The sequence below is a fragment of the Dermochelys coriacea genome, chromosome 4 (genome assembly GCF_009764565.3).
Source record: "Dermochelys coriacea isolate rDerCor1 chromosome 4, rDerCor1.pri.v4, whole genome shotgun sequence".
Lineage (NCBI taxonomy): Eukaryota > Metazoa > Chordata > Testudines > Dermochelyidae > Dermochelys > Dermochelys coriacea.
The window spans coordinates 33,067,631-33,085,494 of NC_050071.1; the positions used below are offsets into that span (position 1 = coordinate 33,067,631).

General features: G+C 39.2%; 1 protein-coding gene across 8 annotated transcripts in view; it reads right to left on the reverse strand.

Moving 5' to 3' along the window:
- LEF1 (lymphoid enhancer binding factor 1) overlaps positions 1–17,864 on the reverse strand; it is a 97,836-nt gene that overhangs the window by 66,551 nt on the left and 13,421 nt on the right. The window contains exons 1-2 of one of the 8 annotated variants that reach the window (XM_043513647.1): positions 5,497–6,236; positions 4,656–5,060 (exon numbers count right to left, since the gene is read on the reverse strand). The exons of the other annotated variants lie outside the window; for them this stretch is intronic. Of the exons in view, the coding sequence (XP_043369582.1) occupies positions 4,656–4,703 (48 nt within the window). The 5' untranslated portion in view covers positions 4,704–5,060; positions 5,497–6,236. Of the gene's footprint in view, positions 1–4,655; positions 5,061–5,496; positions 6,237–17,864 lie in introns of those variants that run through there. 8 annotated transcript variants of the gene reach the window in all.

Consider the following 17,864-nt stretch of genomic DNA (forward strand, 5'->3'; position numbering starts at 1 on the left):
GAGTTAGAGCAATAGTCGCATGCACAAACTTGCTTGTGGGCTGAAGTCTTTAGCCCGACTTCCATTTTGAATATTTAACCCATATTATTTCAGATATATAGGGCTGCTATTAAAAATAAGTTGCATCTAATTTATCGGCATCTACCTCAGAATGGCTCATTTAGAATCATTTAAAATTAACAGCTATGGTACTAGGTTAGTAAAATATGAAACATCTGGAGCCCTGGGTAGACTGTGCTGAATATTGTATGTGCTAATCAGATCAAATCTTGAATCATTTTCTTTAATAAAACCCAAATCCACATAATACCTAGCCTATTTTTGGCTTTGTTTTACATAAATTTGCAAGTAGATCTCCTCAAATTATTTTTGCTCATGCAATTTTAAAATCATTAAAAAAATCATTACAATTCCTTAAATGTATGTTGTTGACTGCATTGTCTACAATGGTTTTACCACAAACATGGGTCACCGAGCGGAGCGCTCATCTGCTGCAAGCGGACTGAAGGAATAGGGGGCAGTTGGATAGGTGTGGGAGTCCCGGGGGGCCTGTCCGGAGCGGAGGTGCGGATAGGGGTCAGGGTAGTCAAGGGACAAGGAGCGGGGGAGGGGGGGGCTGGAGCCAGGCTGTTTGTGGAGGCACAGCCTTTGCTACCTGGCCCTCCATACATTTTTGCAACCCCCATGTGGCCCTCAGGCCAAAAAAAAAAAAAAAAAAAAAAAACAAAAAAAAAAAAAAAAAAACTTTGCCCACCCTGCTCTAGGAGGTTAACTATGTAGACTTCAGATGCAAGTTTTACTTTAGGGCAGGCTCTATGATATTAAGAAACTTTCTTTTAGCCTGCTGAAATTTCATGTGTATACATACTAGAACTCTCATCTCTGTTAATTGGGTTTTGTGAAATCTCAAGGGCAAGAGGGAGGGTTGCCTATTAAAGTGTGCTCTGGAGAAGTGGATACAGAAGTGTTACATACTACAGTACCAGGAGAAAGAAAGAAAGACAGAGAACTCCTCTTAGTTACCTGCCTTAGTAAGCATACTATTCAACTTCTGGAAGAACCTTTCTTCAGGTTTCAAGACAGATTTTCTTGAGTGTTTGAGGAAACCCTTATGCTGCTGCTTCTCGCCCTGGTCAGAGCTATGCTTTTGTCAAGGCACACTCCCCTGGAACTCAAATTGAAAAGGTACAGAAATTCAGAGTTTCACAGAATAAAGATTTCATAGATGTTTCAGAGCTGAATCTCCTCACAAGTGCAGGTAAAGCCATCTCCTGGAATTAATACTTCCCTCAAATAGCAGTTATTACACCTAATTAGATAGTGATCCAAACTCTAAGCCTTTGAACCATCAATGAGCTGTAACCCCCACATCCAAATAAAAAAATTCAGCTCGTTTTCCTCCTCCCATACTACGATCTGGTACATACGACTCGGCCATTAAAGACACAGTGGCCTTTTTAGCCACAGACTCGTGCAGAATACATGTTCGCTTTTACATTTGATAGAACTGTCCTTCTCCTGTTCTCCACATGGAATGATGCAGCCTAAAAGCTTGCATGATGTAGCCAAGCACAGCTAGTCCTTCATCTACTATAAATGCAGTCAAGTTTCATTTTTAGTTAAGGGGGTGTGTGGAGGCAGAAGATACAAAAGTGTGGACACAGGCTATCCTGGCATATTGGGCATGCAGGTTTATTCTCCATTTCCCTCCTCCCAAAACCAGCTGCTGCAGCTACCATGAGGCTTACCCTCTTGCCAGGATGCTGGAAGGCTGGCCTCCAAGGCAGTCATTAATCTCTCTGTTAACCAGCTGAGAGTGGGTGTTGCTTACATAGAGTCAGCTCTCTACCCTCCAAAACACCAATGGCATCTCCTACAGTCACATGTCAGGCCCCCAAAAGCTCACAGTATACAATGTAAGCCACAAGGCTTCTGCCCAACCCAGGTTTCTTATGTACCTGGGTAATGCACCAGTGCTGCTAAATCACTGGACAGGCTAAGATAGCCTTACTTTAGAAGGGATGAGCAGAAATAATGCAGGAATATTAATGTATGTTTTATCTACATTTTGATGAAGCAAGCTTTGACACCATAGTGATGAACACTATAGAAAACCCTGTGGTAGGTAGATACAGAAGGCAGAGGTGGATGGTGTTTCCGAGGGACGTGCCTAAGGGTCTGGATCAGAGATGGGTTTCTCATAAGTTTAGAGAAACATCTTAGACATATGAAGTATATACAAGGGGAGAAACAGCTATTTTTAGTGTAGGTATCCAATATATGCAGGTCATGCACATGAAGAGGGGAAGATGCAACATTTACATGCAATGTGTGAAACATGAAGACAGTTAAGACCGTTTGACCATTTTACTCTTGCTGTTCAGCTAATTCTTAGTTTTGACCCAATCAGGGAAGAAAAATTCAGAAAATGGACAGGCATTGGTGTAATTAAAAATTGAAGGTGCATCAGTCTTAAACAGTTATGAGACATGTACAGTTGCAGTTCACTGAAGTGATGATGTAGCCAGATAGTGGGTTTCATTTAAGTTTTACTATAAACAAAACAGTATGTCACTCGTGTTCCAAGATTAACTGTACTTTCCTGAGGTAAGCTGGAATGTGTAGGATTGAGTTATATAGTGTGCTGTAGAGATCCCCCTCTTCAGTCTGCACCATCACTCAATCACTATCTATCTCAGCCTCTTACTGATCTATTCAGTTACTCCTTTTTAAGAGCACTAGCTGTAAAAAAGTAAAAGCCTATTGAGAACTCTATGTACACGTCTGCAGCTACACAATTTACTAATAGGACTGTAGGGTCTCAGATATAGGAAATCTATGTCAGATACTAATGTTTGGTCCGCCAGAGATACTGTTTATGTAAACATTTGGGGGAAGAAAGCCTGTCCAGCAGTGGGTTGGATATGAATTAGGTGGTGTGCCAATTAATTAATTTTTGTCACTGGTGTGTGAAAGGTGATGCATGTGTGAGCAAAGTTTATTGTAATTTCACCCACTGCAGCATGCTGCTGTGACTGTTGTGGTCCCCCTCTAGATGACTGATAGCATTTCCTGTGTCACATAATCTCAGTCAACTGCTGTTGGCACTCCAAGCATTAGGCTCCACTCCCCCAGGCGTTCACATAAACACACATACACACGCAGTAATGGAGGATTCCTTCATTAAGGCTGCCAGAAATAAAGGTGCAAACCAACCTAGGCAAGACTACTTTAGCAATTATAACACGATCACAACAGTTCCTAACTCAGCCCAAGGGCATCCAGCATAGGGGGACATCAAGTGAGACTTGGGACCCCTCCACACTGCTTGTGTTCTCCTGCTGTGGTTACTACTGACCTCCCACCAGCAACATGTTGGATCTGTGCCCAACCTTATTCCATAGCCCGCTCCCCCAACTCACCCATTCGCTATGCAGTCTTGAAAGACAAGTTTAATTAAAGTCTGGGCTGCTAATTAATGGAGCCAAATTCACCTCTAACGTGAAGTGAAGCTTGCACTCGTGGTGATTTAGCTCTATTGTGCTGGTTATTTTTCTAATTCTATACATTTATTTCTGGGTGCAGCTGATCAAACTTTTCAATTTGAAAGAAAGACAGAACCGAGCTTTCTTTGGCATTGCTAACTGATCTGAAAAGGAAGGCAGCAGGGAGGGGAATTGAGATGAGCAAAGAAAAGACAAATTAAAAAGTTTCTTATAAAGTAGTAGTTAAGGTTTGGTTTAAAAGTAAAGGATCAGTCTGAAAGTTAACTACAATAAAAGCCCAATGACATTATTGTGATTCACTGATAATACAGCAACTCTCAATCTATGTATCTTCAGGAACTTGGGACAGCTATACAGGAGATTTGGATTTCCCCTATTCCTGCGCAGCAGCAATAGTCCTCAAAAAGTTTAACTGCACAGCAAAGCAAGAGGCATTATAGAGAGACAGCACTTCAGTCAAGTTTTGATAGTACAATTTCTATAATACATGCTGTACCACACACTTTATGCATACAACTGCCTGTCACTTAGAGTTCCACTCCATCAAAATACAAATGGACAGAATTTAAGAGCATGGATGTATTCGAGGCAGCATAACTACACAAAAACTTTTTTGCTCTCTGAGTAACAGTAGGGTTGTGAGAAAGACAAATGCAGAAATTCAGAGTTAAAAACTTAGCTTATTCACACTCCTGTGCTATTCTCAACCAGTATCACAGACTTAGCTTTGAGTTTTCTGCCTTTTCACCATTGGTTTCATACTATTAACATTACAGTCCATTGGTTAAAAACTGGGGTTTACTTTAAAATGTAAGTAGGCTGACTTTCAGTGATTGTGTCTGGGCTGTCACCTTGTTAATTCTTGTTTTCAATGCACTATTACTAGCACCCGCTCAGTGTCCCAGCCCCATAATGTACATAGTTAATTTTGAATTGGGAGAATTGCTTGTGTTAAAATTTTTTAATCTAATTTCAACTCACAGTCAAGGTATGCATTTCTGATTCACTACACACTGCGCAAAAATTACAGAATTGAAATCTGCTCACTGAATGGTTGGTTGATAGAGACTCCAGTAATTTAATTAGCTGATTGTTTCTGAGATTCTCAGTTACAGACTGGATCAAAAAGAGATATCACGTTTTACTCACTACTGGGGATAGGAACAGGAACTGGGGATAGATCACCAAGGTTTTCATCTGAGGTGCTTTTAACCCAGCCACACCTAAGGCAGCATTATCGGAGGATTGCAAAGGAGCATTAATGACTGCTTTTTAAGTGGCTTCCCATGACGGAGACTTCAATTAGTTTTGGAGGGTGCTTTTTTTTTTTTTTTTTGCTGTAGAATAGGGAACAAAGGGAAAGAATGAAAGTCAAGAAACATGGCATTATTACACTTCTTTTTAAATCATTATTTAAGTTGAATGTCAAAGTTAAATAACCCCATGATGATAATGTCTCTTACTTCTGGTGTCAGATTAAATCGTTTTAAGTCACGTGCTTCTAGTCAAGTCATCGCTCATCTTGGTTCAAACCAACTAATTATCCAGTTATTCCTAGAGTCCTCCAGGATAGGAGAGGGGGGTGGAAACCACACACACCCCCCTTTCAAGACATTAAGATATTTAAAAAAAAAAAGCGCAGGGGTCATCAACACATGTTCCCCTCATCTGCAGGGTCTGATCTTAGAAACAACTTGTCTTAGTCCCACATTATACCCCAAGCTAAGTATTTCCAGGCTCAGACCCAAGTATTTTCAGGATTGGGCCCTCAGTTTGTGGGATTTAACTGTATTTGCCCCACAAATAGAAAAGTTTTGTATTCTATATAATTAATTCATCTCAGAAGGGATACTTGAATTAGGTGCTATCACAGCACAAAAATTATGCAAGATGCTGCTGACACTGATAATGACAATTGCAGCAGCTGAACAACATGGGTTTGAGGAGACTAATGAATGGGAAAGCTATTTCCAAAAATGAACACACACACATGCACCATCCACTCTTCTGCTATGGCTGGCAGGCACCAGATTCAGTTCAGCTTCTTGTACAATTTAACTACAAACATTCCTGGTGACAGATACCACACCACTGCTCTACACTGCAAAGTGTAAGGCAGCAAGGATTCCAATTAAAACAGGTTTCAAAACAAAATGATCTACAAGATGCTAATTTAATTAGTGATGAATGGAATTAAGTTTTGAACAGAATTTTTGGCGGGGGAGGGGGGGGAGGAACAACTAAGCCGCCCTCTGACACTTTGAATTGGTTAGAGGTGCTGTAATTTAATGCCTTCGGCCTGTCAATTTCAGAGATCCCGACTGTCACAATATGGACCACAACTTCATACAGAATGCCTTGTCGTCCCCTCCTTTCCTCCCATTTGTGAGTTCATAACATCCTTCTGGCAGCTACTGAAACTGCTTACATGGAAAAAGCTATGAATTTTTAGCTGCCTTTAAATGCAATTTAGCATCAGGCAAACAGCCAGCTCTCTGCAGATCACTAGCAAGTGCTCCATGGGCCACAATTTGAGAAGAGATGCAACAGTCTTCTGTTAATATTGCATGTGCAGTACTTTCTAAGGTAATGAGTCCAAGTCCACGCCTTTTTTGGAACAAAAATTCCTTTAGGAATTCTACTCCCCATATTCTCACAATTAAAAGCAGGAGCTATTGTATTTTTTTTGGTACAGGTCTAGTCCTGAAATATAGTGAGATGAGTTCTTGATCTTTGGCACCCACATTTCATCAAGTACCATTTAAAAATGCTACTTCATAGCTTGACTGATTTTTAAAATTAGGATTAAGAAGCACTTTTAATACAAAAGATTAGATGTTTCATGAGTGTTTAAATTTAGGGCCTAAGAAAGATCTTTCCTTTTAGCCTGTAAAGGTAAAAAGTTTTGATTCAAACAAAAAACAATTACACCTTCAAAGTTTTCCTACAGGCTTTTGAAATCAGAGCTCCAAAGGCCTGTTTTTCAGAGGTACTGAGCACTTACTACTACTCCAATTGAGGTCAAGTGGGCATTCTGTACCCACAGATGTCAGACATACATCACTGATTGTGTCTCATTAAAAGAAACTAAGAACAAAGTTACATTTTTAAAGAAAAATGCTCATTACAAAAATAGTACTAACAGAACTGGTTTGACCAATTCTATTTTACATAGCATGATTACATGATGATATATTTTCCACCCCTTTTTGTGATACCAAAGTCTAATTATGGTGGCACATCTGTGATCAGCAAAGTTAACAGGTTTGTTTTTCTTTAAAGAAAAAACCAAGCGTGAGTGCAGTTTTAAACTCTGCTACATTTGAATACATAGCAAAGCATGTGTCTTCACAGAATCAGGGAATGTGCTTAATTTTATACTCTGCAACTTCAATCTTGCACTGGGAATAGTCCCTCTGGGGTTTAAGATATTAAGGCCTGGTCTACACTTGAAATTTAGACTCACACTTAAGTGCCACAGTTATGTCAAACATCCACTCCCCTCGAGCACCATAGCTTTGCCAACCTAATCCCCACGTAGATGGTAGCTAAGTCGTCAGAAAAAGACCTAGCTGCCTCATTCAGGAAAGTGGTGTTCCTTCTGCGACGGGGGAGGAAAAAAGAGAAGAGAGGAGAGAAGTGGAGAGGAGAGGAGAGAAGAGCATTTTCTTCACTGTAGGCTATATCCACACTATGGGGTTATGCTGGCATAACTAGGGTGCCATAGCTGTACTGCTATAGTCCCTGAACCGTAGACATAGCCTAAGTTATGCACCAAGGTGAACCAACCAAAAATGCTTGATTAAGTTGGCACACACTAAATTTCAATTTTAACCACTGAAAACAGAAAAAACCTAGATTTCTCATCAGTTCAATTTAAGATTTGGAGAGGGGAAAGAGCACTACAGAGATTTGCCTCACTTTTCATTCAGGCTGTCAAGCGATTAAAAAAAAGTAATCATGATTAATCACACAATTAAATAAATGGTATTCTATTGTTTAACAATGCAATTTTTTTTTATTTTGCATTCTACATTTCAAATACAAAATACAAAGTGTACATTGCTCACTTTATATTTATTTTTGACTACAAGTTTTTGCATTGTAAAAAACAAAAATAGTATTTTTCAATTCACCTAATACAAGTACTGTAGTGCAATCTCTATCATGCAAGTTGAACTTACAAATGTAGAATTATGTACAAAAAACTCTGCATTCGAAAATAAAACAATGTCAAATTTTAGAGCTTAAGTCCACTCTGTCATACTTCTTGTTCAACCAATCGCTCAGACAAACAAGTTTGTTTACATTTGCAGGAGATGCTGCTGCCTGCTTCTTGTTTACAATGTCACCTGAAAGTGAGAACAGGCATTCTTATGGCACTGTTGTAGCTGGCATCGCAAGATATTTACATGCCATATGCGCTAAAGATTCATATGTCCCTTCATGCTTCAACCACATTCCGGGGGACATGCATCCATGCTCATGACGGGTTCTGTTCAATGACAATCCAAAGCGTCGTGAGTTCATTTTCATCATCTGAGTCAGATGCCACCAGCAGAAGGTTGATTTTCTTTTTTGGTGGTTCGGGTTCTGTAGTTTCCGCATTGGAACGTTGCTCTTTTAAGACTTCTGAAAGCATTCTCCACACCTCATCACTCTCAGATTTTGGAAGGCACTTCAGATTCTTAAACTTTGGGTCAAGTGCTCTAGCTATCTTTAGAAATCTCACATTGGTACCTTCTTTGAATTTTGTGAAATCTGCAGTGAAACTGTTCTTAAAATGAACATCTGCTGGGTCATCATCCGTGAATGCTAGATCATCAAATATATGGCAGAATGTGGGTAAAACAGAGTAGGGGACATACAATTCTCCCCTCAGGAGTTCAAGCACATTTTTTTTAAAAAATAAAATGAGCATCATCAGCATGGAAGCATGTCTCCTGGAATGGTGGACAAAGAATGAAGGGGCATACGAATGTTTAGCATATATGTGGCACAAATACCTTGCAGTGCCAGCTACAAAAGTGCCATGTAAATGCCTGTTCTCACTTTCAGGTGACATTGTAAATACGAAGCAGGCAGCATTATCTCCTGCATATGTAAACAAACTTCTTTGTTTTAGCAATTGGCTGAACAAGAAGTAGGACTGAGTGGACTTGTAGGCTCTGAAGTTTTACATGGTTTTGTTTGAGTGCAGTTATGTAACAAAAAAAATTTACATTTTTAAGTTGCACTTTAACGACAAAGATTGCACTACAGTACTTGCATGAGGTGAATTGAAAAATACTGTTTCTTTTGTTTATCATTTTTACAGTGCAAACATAACATTCACTTTGATTTCAGTTACAACACAGAATATATGAAAATGTAGAAAAACATCCAAAATATTTAATACATTTCAATTGTTCTATTGTTTAACAGTGTGATTAAAACTACGATTAATCGTGATTAATTTGAGTTAATCATGTGAGTTAACTGCGATTGACAGCCCTACTTTTCATTTAAGTTTATAACTTTCACAAAACATTTTAAAAAGAAATCTGTATTTATATACAAAATATCAGAACCCCTCATATATTGTTCAAGTCTGCAGCAAAGTTTTATACCTTAAGTAACATGCAATCTAATTCCTGCATGATTGTATTTAAGGGGGTGAGGGGAAGCAACTGTATAGAAGCCAATGCTTCAGGCAGCCCTGGAACAGACTGGATCCAGTTTGAAAAGAACTGGCAACCCTAAAACTTTTTGAGAAGATAAAATTTCATTGACGTTGGCTCACACTAGGCCCACTTCAACTCTGCACTTGTCCTCTGTGTTTCCTTGGCATATCGGTTCCTTTCCTCTATCTGCTTTAGCATAACTTTATTTTTCTCTTTTATCTTTAGATAACTGCACCCAAGGACCGGAGGGATTGATTTTTTGTTTTGACTTATTGTTTGAAGATCTGTAACTCAAAGCAGCTCTCACGCCTGTGATGTCTAAGCTTGAGCAGCATAAAAGGTAAACCTCGTCCTGTGTATCAAACTAAGCACTGATACTATTTTATAATCAGTCATCCATCTGTTTTATTTTGCTTTTTGTGGGAAAGCAAGACATTTTAAAGGCTTTATATTATAGATAACAAGATTTTGAATAGGGAGTACTGGCATGCACAGTAGTCATGAAGACTTATTTAAAAAAAGAGAAACTTTTTGTGAACCGCAGATTACTACTCGGGGGAGGGAGACCCTTAGTCTCAACATAAGGACACCATTACAGGTCATGTTATACTACATACAAGACTGCCACAATCAAAACACTACCATACAAGTCTCAAAACCACCACACACTTGAAGATTTACTTCAATTACTTGAAGATTAATCATATGAAACCAACTTAATACCCCACAGAAAGGGGGAGATAGTAAGAGACACATTTGTGTAGAAACAGTAATGTGTCAACACAAACATTAATACTAGCATATTCTGAGATAGGAAATCAAATCAACCGACAATTTAAAAAAAAGTCACTTCTACATTAAGCCTCCTTTGTAATGATCTGAGATTCTCCTCTTCACCTAGCAGTTCTCTTCCTCCCCTTCCCCAAAGGTTGCTAAGATGTTTTAAATCATCAGTTCTGTAAAATAAAAAAAAGCAGGCACTCAGATTTCCTATACTGGTGATACATTTTGTATTACAGAAAGCCAATACACATAACACACACACACCCCTTGTTTATGATAGCCCATCTCATCTACTCCCTGAATTTGCCCAGCTTTCTGAAATATGGTTACATATGCTAACATTATCTCCCAATTGTAACCTCATTTTCTGCTCTGCTGGACAGTGTGACCAGCATTTGTCATCATGCCTCCCCCGCCCACATCATTCATATGTCTATAATTGTCATCAAGATGTGGCATGTCAGCAGGACTCCAGCGTTCTCTGTACCCCATCTCCACACAGTAACTCAGGTAACAAACCCATAATCTCGTCCTGTTTTCATGATGGTTGAATTACACATAATTGTTTCTGCACAATGATTGATTTCTGCCTGAATAGAGACCTCTGCCTTTTTTCAATGCAAGCGAGTGGCAGCCAAGTCTCTCCATCTAGGAGGAGGCAGCAGCCTTTGAAGAGATCAAAGCCAAGGCCGCAAGCAGTTGTGCGCCCTGGGAATACGGAAAGCCTTTATGCTCTCAACCCCATTTCTAACATCATGTTGGATTGCAGCTGCATTACATTCTGCCAGCATTCTTAATGCTTTTAGTATTGACTCTGACATCACCAATAGCTGTTTTAAAGTAACAAAAGCAGAAAGATAACTTATTTTCACAAGTCTTTTTGTAACATGCAAAGTTAAGCATTTGTTTTTAATATGAAATAATAAAAGAAAGTACACAAATTATACACATTTCACACAATTAAAAACATGTGTTTCATATGGAACGAACAGAGGGGGTATTTTATAGCCTGGACCACACAAAATGAGTCAATCATTATGCACCCGCTTTTTCAAGCATAAAGACTTCAGTAAAAATACAAATGGATAAATGAGTCAAATTGGAGAATTTTTTTTTTTTTTAAACTTTCTAAGCACCTGATGTAAGGTGAAATAATAGACGCCTAAGGATTGTCTCCCCTTCCCATCTTCTTGTAATAAGCAGACAAAGGTTCATTTGTAATGCATCACGTGTCCATTTTAGAAATGCATAAAATCCTCATTGGTTATCTAAAGGACTTAAAAACAAAAACAAGAGAGACATGCAGCTTCCTTCAAGGCTTTTTCTCCCACAGAAGCGCCTGTACAGTTTCTCTCTCTCACACACGCCATTATGCCATCTTAAAATTGTTCCTGCCACATCAATGTTTTGAAAATTGCAACACTCACATGCAAACCCCCATGTCAAATTTTGACAGTGCAAACCAAAACAAACTGGATTTGTCTTTATCAAGACAAATTTTCCAGATTCTGATTTTAAAAAACTTGCATAAACGAGAAACTTTAAAGTTTTCTTCCAGTAACTTAACAATTTGAGGAAACAGAGGTGAAGAGGAGGTAAAGAGAAAAGGAGAGTAGCACCAATAACCACTCCACAACTTTAAAACAGTACTCTGGCCACAGATGTGCAGCACTGGGTATTTTGGTAAGTACTTATTATTCTGAAATACTTGGATGGCAGCTATCTTAAAAATATAACAGAAATCTAATAGAAACGGGTCAGCTGCCAGCTAAAAATTGCTTAAAATGTGTGCGCACATTAATGCAGGAATGGAAGAATATGTAAAAATACAAGCAATGCGACTTTAAAATATTATGAACATCATTTATTCCTTAAAAAAATAAATAAATAAAAACTCCTCTTTTTTCCTGAATTGTTTTAATGTTTGCTCTTGTATTTATTTAGTCATAGTGACCCTTGTCTTGGGGATTCTTGATAGGAAATATTCTCTGTTCTAGTCCCTCTTTCTTATGGATGCAGACCTTGCCGTTATATGCCTTTGTCACTTCAAGATTAGACTACTGTAATGTGTTCTGCATGGGCTACTCCTTAAAATCATTCAAAGGCTGAAGCTGGTGCAGAACATGCCAGTCCAATTTTGATTTCCTGGGCATACTGTAAAAGCCATTTATATATTACAGGGCTTTGAGAATATGTTCTTAGGGATGATTTTTCTGGAGGGAAACAGGGGCAACAAGTGGGTTTTCCATTTTGTTAGCTGGCCAAGATAGACTTAAGTAATTAAATGGAGTTATATTTATGGAGTGTGAATATAGAGAGCGAGATTAATGCTGCTGTGTGGTTACCACAGATTTAATTATTATCGTACTCAGCACTTTTCTATGAGCATTTTTATTGTTCAATACAGCGAAACAGTATTCTGCTCCAATCCAGTCCCTCTCATCTCCACCCACCCTACTAAACAAGTTTGTAGCCTTGCACAGCCAGTCCTGCTCTCCTGAAGATGGACTGGTTCTTCACAGCCCGACTGTCTACTGTGAATCTCTCCCTCCACACCTGCTGATTCATGATCAGAGAGAGAGGGCTTTGATTCAGTGCACTGTCTGGCCTTGAATCCCAAGAACGCTGCCTTAATCCACACCTGCTCTAATGAGCCTACATGGTACATAAAAGGATGCAAGATGCACTTTTGTAATATATACTACTATTAACAATGAAAAGGATGTAAAAGTCAACACAAGTGTATTTTTCTGAGCCTTGAGTTCTCTTCAGTTGGGGAAATATACATTTGATTTCATCATTGAGATAAATACTGTTCTACTGTGGACAACACAGGCCATATACTTTTTGTTGTTGTTGAGCAAAGAAAAGGAGGCAGAGATCAAAGTGTTACACACAAAAACTCCTTGCATCTGTTTTCCACTGGAAAAAAAGGGAAGGAACCTAAAAACTCTACTTAACCCAACGTACACCAATCAGTTTTGTTGAAAAACTGGGAAGTTTTTTTGGGGGGAAAAGCTTTCTATAATTTTTTCAAAAAGGCCTTTGTCAAGAAAGTTTTTGAACAAAATATTTTAGCCTCCTCTACTTGGTGCCCTTATGGAAGTTCTGTTCATACCCCTTTGCTAACAAAAACAGTGTCAATTAACTTTTACATGTCATTCTGATAAGAAATGCCATCTATCCTATAGCCATGTACTGCTATAGCTCCCATTAAAAAGTCCAGTGCATTAGACAACAGTTAGGTGAAGGAATCCGAGCGAAGCATATCCTGTTTATTCTCTTCCTTTGTGCCCATCCATACACCAGTCACTCTCCAGTCCAAAAGCTTAATGGCACAAAGACCCAGTTTCAAGCCTTATTGCTTTATTCCAGTGGTTCTCAAACTTCTGTATTGGTGACCCCTTTCACACAGCAAGCCTCTGAACCCCGCCTGCATAAAATTAAAACACTTTTTGTTTTTTAATTTAAACGCTATTATAAATGCTGGAGGTGAAGCAGGATATAGAGGTGGAGGTTGACAGCTCGCAACCCCCATGTAATAACCTCATGACCCCCTGACGAGTCACAACCCCCAGTTTTAGAACCACAGCTTTATTCCTTGGTTGGATCACCTGCGCAATTTAGTTAAAATATTTACCAGTCATGAGACTTCCTCTTCTCCCAGTCACAAGATGTATAGGATATGAAAGTGGAGGAAAAAGGGGGATTCTAATGCTAACAACTCAAATCACTATTTCAGTGAAGTGACAGTTCCTATCATACACTCAGCTTTTTTAAGAGATTACTTAAATTCACCAGCAGGTAGGTGAGAAGGGGACAAGTTTTAAGAGCCTGAATAAAAATATTAAAATTTTGCAGTTTGGTTTAAGCTTGGGAGGAGCAAACCTGGGTGTAAGGCCATATCTACCCGATGCTGTAAGACTACTTCACCATTTGTGCCCTTGAGGGGAAAAAAAAAAAAATGTTTCTAGAGACACTTATCACAAAGTGTTTTTTGCACTATTTTTCTATTCAGTTCCTTTTAAAACAAACAAAAAAAAACAAAACACAGTTCCTTTGTAATTCTTATCAGATTGACATAGCACAATGTCCTCAATTAGCACTGCACATGTTTACACATGATTCTTTATATAAAGATTCTTGTACGTTGGAATAAAGTCTACAAAAATATTCATTGAAAGGCTCAATCCAACCTAAAATTTCTGGCAGACAGAAGTTCTCCACGCACAAAGGAAGCTGTTTTGTATGGCCATCTCTAACGATCTGAATGTTAGATTAGGCATTCTGCAGCCACCCCACCCCCAACAAGACTTAGATACTCTTAAATGACATCATGCTCCACTGGGGTGGCGGGAGAAAGAGGGGAAAAAAAGTGGGTTTTCCTTCTCACCTGAGCTCACTCAGTCCCAGAAAAAATGTTCACAGAAGCTGAATCTGAAGTTGCTTGGCTTCCCACAGCTGGCAGCTCTATTTTAGCAGTCAATCAGGGGAAAGAGGAAGGAACCATGCAGCTCTAAAGGCCACAAAAGGCAACTGGGTGAGGGGTGAGCGACCTCCTGAAGTCCAGCAATCACAGACAGTATAGAAAGTTTTCCCCTCCCCCTCAGGAAGTTATTGATTTATGCTTCGTCCAGCCATCTGTCTCAAAACCCTAGATACCAGGAGTAACAGTATCGTGTGGTCTGCATAGCCCTAGATATTCAAAGTAGAGGAAGGAAACTCATTGCAAGTTTTTCCACTCTTTCTCCTTTGCCTATTCCCCAGAGGTCTGCAAATTCTTGTTATCTGTGGAGGCGTCCAAGTATCTCGTCTGATCTTGCCCTGCATATACTGACATGACACAAAGCCAGAATGAAAAGGCGTACTTGTGGCACCTTAGAGACTAACAAATTTATTAGAGCATAAGCTTTCGTGAGCCAGAATGAAACTGTGCTGTTAAGAGTTTTGGAAGGAGCTGCAGATATAGTCTAGCAAGATTTTCTCCTTTTACCAGGAAATTCACATATAACAGTCGATACCAGAAATCGGCATTTCCTGAAACACTCTGGAGTTTCTACATGAAATTAAAGTAGTCAAACCTCAGTCTGCTTTCCGCTTCCACTCACCGGTGCCAGTATAAGCAGTTTAAAAAAGCACCACCAAATGCACTGAAGATAGGCCTTACTCTGGGGGCAAAAAAAACTGGAGTTAGTCAAGTTAAAAGGGGGCAAGTGCGATATCAGAAAGGTGAAAAGAGAATTGTTTTGTAAAAGTAGCCTATTACAACTATCCATATTCTCTTTAGTCATAAATAGTTATCCAGTGAACTTAAAAATGGTGTCACAGCAGAAGAGACAGCCTTACTCTGTCGGGCAAGACAAATGCCAAGCTTTTCTCAGGAAGACTGCTTTTAGACTACTTCAGCGAAGTTGCAGCCATGATGGGATCAATCATAATTACAATATGCTCAGGGTGTGTGTTTGGTTGGTTTTTTGAACTAATCCATCTCATTCCATTCACTGCACCCCCTCCCAGAGTCCATCCTCAGCCATGGTACCACAATAATTACAATATTATATAATCATTCAAAAACAACAAAGTTTGGGTCTTTTAAAGTACTGCAGTAAAGCCTCCCTAATGGCCAGCACATGCACTGCAAGTTGCTGAACTTTGTAATTAGCAAATAAGATCCACATCAGGGGGGCAACTTTGTTTGTAAATAAAGCTACATATTCTACATTTGTAAAATGAAGTACTGCACTAGTTAGTGGTCTGTACTATAATTTCTAAAGAGTTTTCTTCCGTGCGTTAATCCCACAAACAGCATCTGCTCTACAAGTCCTCTACCTTCAAGGTACTCTGTTCAATGCCATATTCTCTATCACATCACCTGATAACATGTCTTCCTTTGTGACATCCCACCACGTCTTCTTGAGTCTTCCTCTCTTTTATCCTTCAGTCTTGAGCTATTGGATTATTACTCGCATAGTTGTCAGGACTGCGCTTTATATGACCAAAGCATCCGAGCCCGTACGCCCTCATTTTTCCCTTTACTGGTGTTACTTGTATACACATTCCTCAGTAGTATTTCTTGCTTACACCATTCATCCATCTCAACATTTGCATTTCTGTTGAACAGATCATCTGCTCACATTTCTTCTTTGTTGCCAAACATTCAGCACCATATATTACCACTGGACAGACCACCATGTTTTAGACTTTCCCTTGTAAGTGTAATTTTTAAAAGTAACGTGTGTTTTTAAATACTAGACCTCACTAAGATCCTATTAGGTTTATAGATTCCAAGGCCAGAAAGGACTATTGTGATCAGCTGTTTAACACAGGGCAAAAAATTAAAAGCAGGGAAGTGGGTAGAGGTACTAACATGTAAGACCCGTGCGGGACAAATGCCACCTAAGTCACTTTCATGAGCACTTAGTCTCAAGACATTGTTTTAATATATAGGAAAGGGAAAGAGGAAGGGCAGGCACTGGAGCAGCACGCAGCTGTGCAGAGCACCCGGAAATTTGATGCCTCAAATTTCCGGGTGCCCTATGCAGCTGCATACTTTGTGTATGGGTAGGGATGGCCCTGCTTGTATCCATACCCTACAAAGGTTACCAGACCATGTTCCTTCCTCCCCCCCCCCCCGTTTGCGGTCCTTCCCAGATACCTACCTACTTGGGCACTGCCAGACTGGCTGTCATCTCATCCCTAGCACCAGCACCTGTTCTACATCTACTGCAAAGGATCACCACTTAAGACCCAAATCCAAGACATGCAGAGAAACGTAGAACTCTCACTGACATTAGTGGGAATTCAACTTTCTTCACCTTTCAGCATCAGGCTTTTAAATCCCGCTAAGTCTCACTCTCTGGTGTGTTTTTTCCTTTGTTTTAATACTTGCAGTAGGTTTAAATGGCAGGGCAGGGAGTGTCTTATAGAGTTTGAGTGTCGATATAGAGTCTAGCATAGTGGGGCCTTTAGGTTCTGCTGTAATAAAAAATAGCAAGTATTTTCATTAAAATACATTTTAAGTCTTCCTTATCCTCAAAAAGGTGAACAAAGGATCACCTCCAAAACAAAAAATATTTTGCTATTTGATACAGCATTACTAGAATTCCCCAGCAAACACACACCCCACACACACTGCAGCAACTGTTGGCATAAAGCCTAGAAAATTTCTAGAAGGCATATGTGCCTACATGCTGTGAATTGGAATCACAGAATCCCAAGAGACCCAGTGCATCAGTTCAGGTTAAGTAGGATCTACCTAAACCCTTATGCAGTGGCACTTGAACTGAAGCCCTGAGTGTTGATTACAGAAACTCTTGTGTGGATGAAAACCTTTGGGAGCACATCAATCCGTATCTCACATAATGAATATAACTAAAATGGTTCTATACACAAAAGCGTAAGGTAGTGTCAACAGTAAGTTTGCTATTTAAATTACACTTAACAAAAATGCAGTAAAAGTTAAGTAACACTTAGCCATATTCCCAACTACGCTTTTAAAAAAAAAAAAAAAAAAAAAAAAAAAGAGCAAAAACAAAAAAACCCACACAGACATTTAAGTCCGCTTTCATCTCCATGGAGGACAGTTAATTTTTCAGGAGATACAATCTTATTTTCCTATCTCAGAAATAAAATGTCACAAAACTGGGTGACTGGGCAACAAAATGGCAGATGAAATTCAATATTGATAAATGCAAAGTAATGCACATTAGAAAACATAATCCCAACTATACATAGAAAATGAGGAGATCTAAATCAGCCGTTACCACTCAAGAAAGATCTTGGACTCATTGTGGATAGTTCTCTATTAAACATTCGTTTAATAGGCAGCAATCAAAAAAGCTAACAGAATGGTAGAAACCATTAGGAAAGGTAGCTAATGAGACAGAAAATATCATAATGCCTCTATATAAAT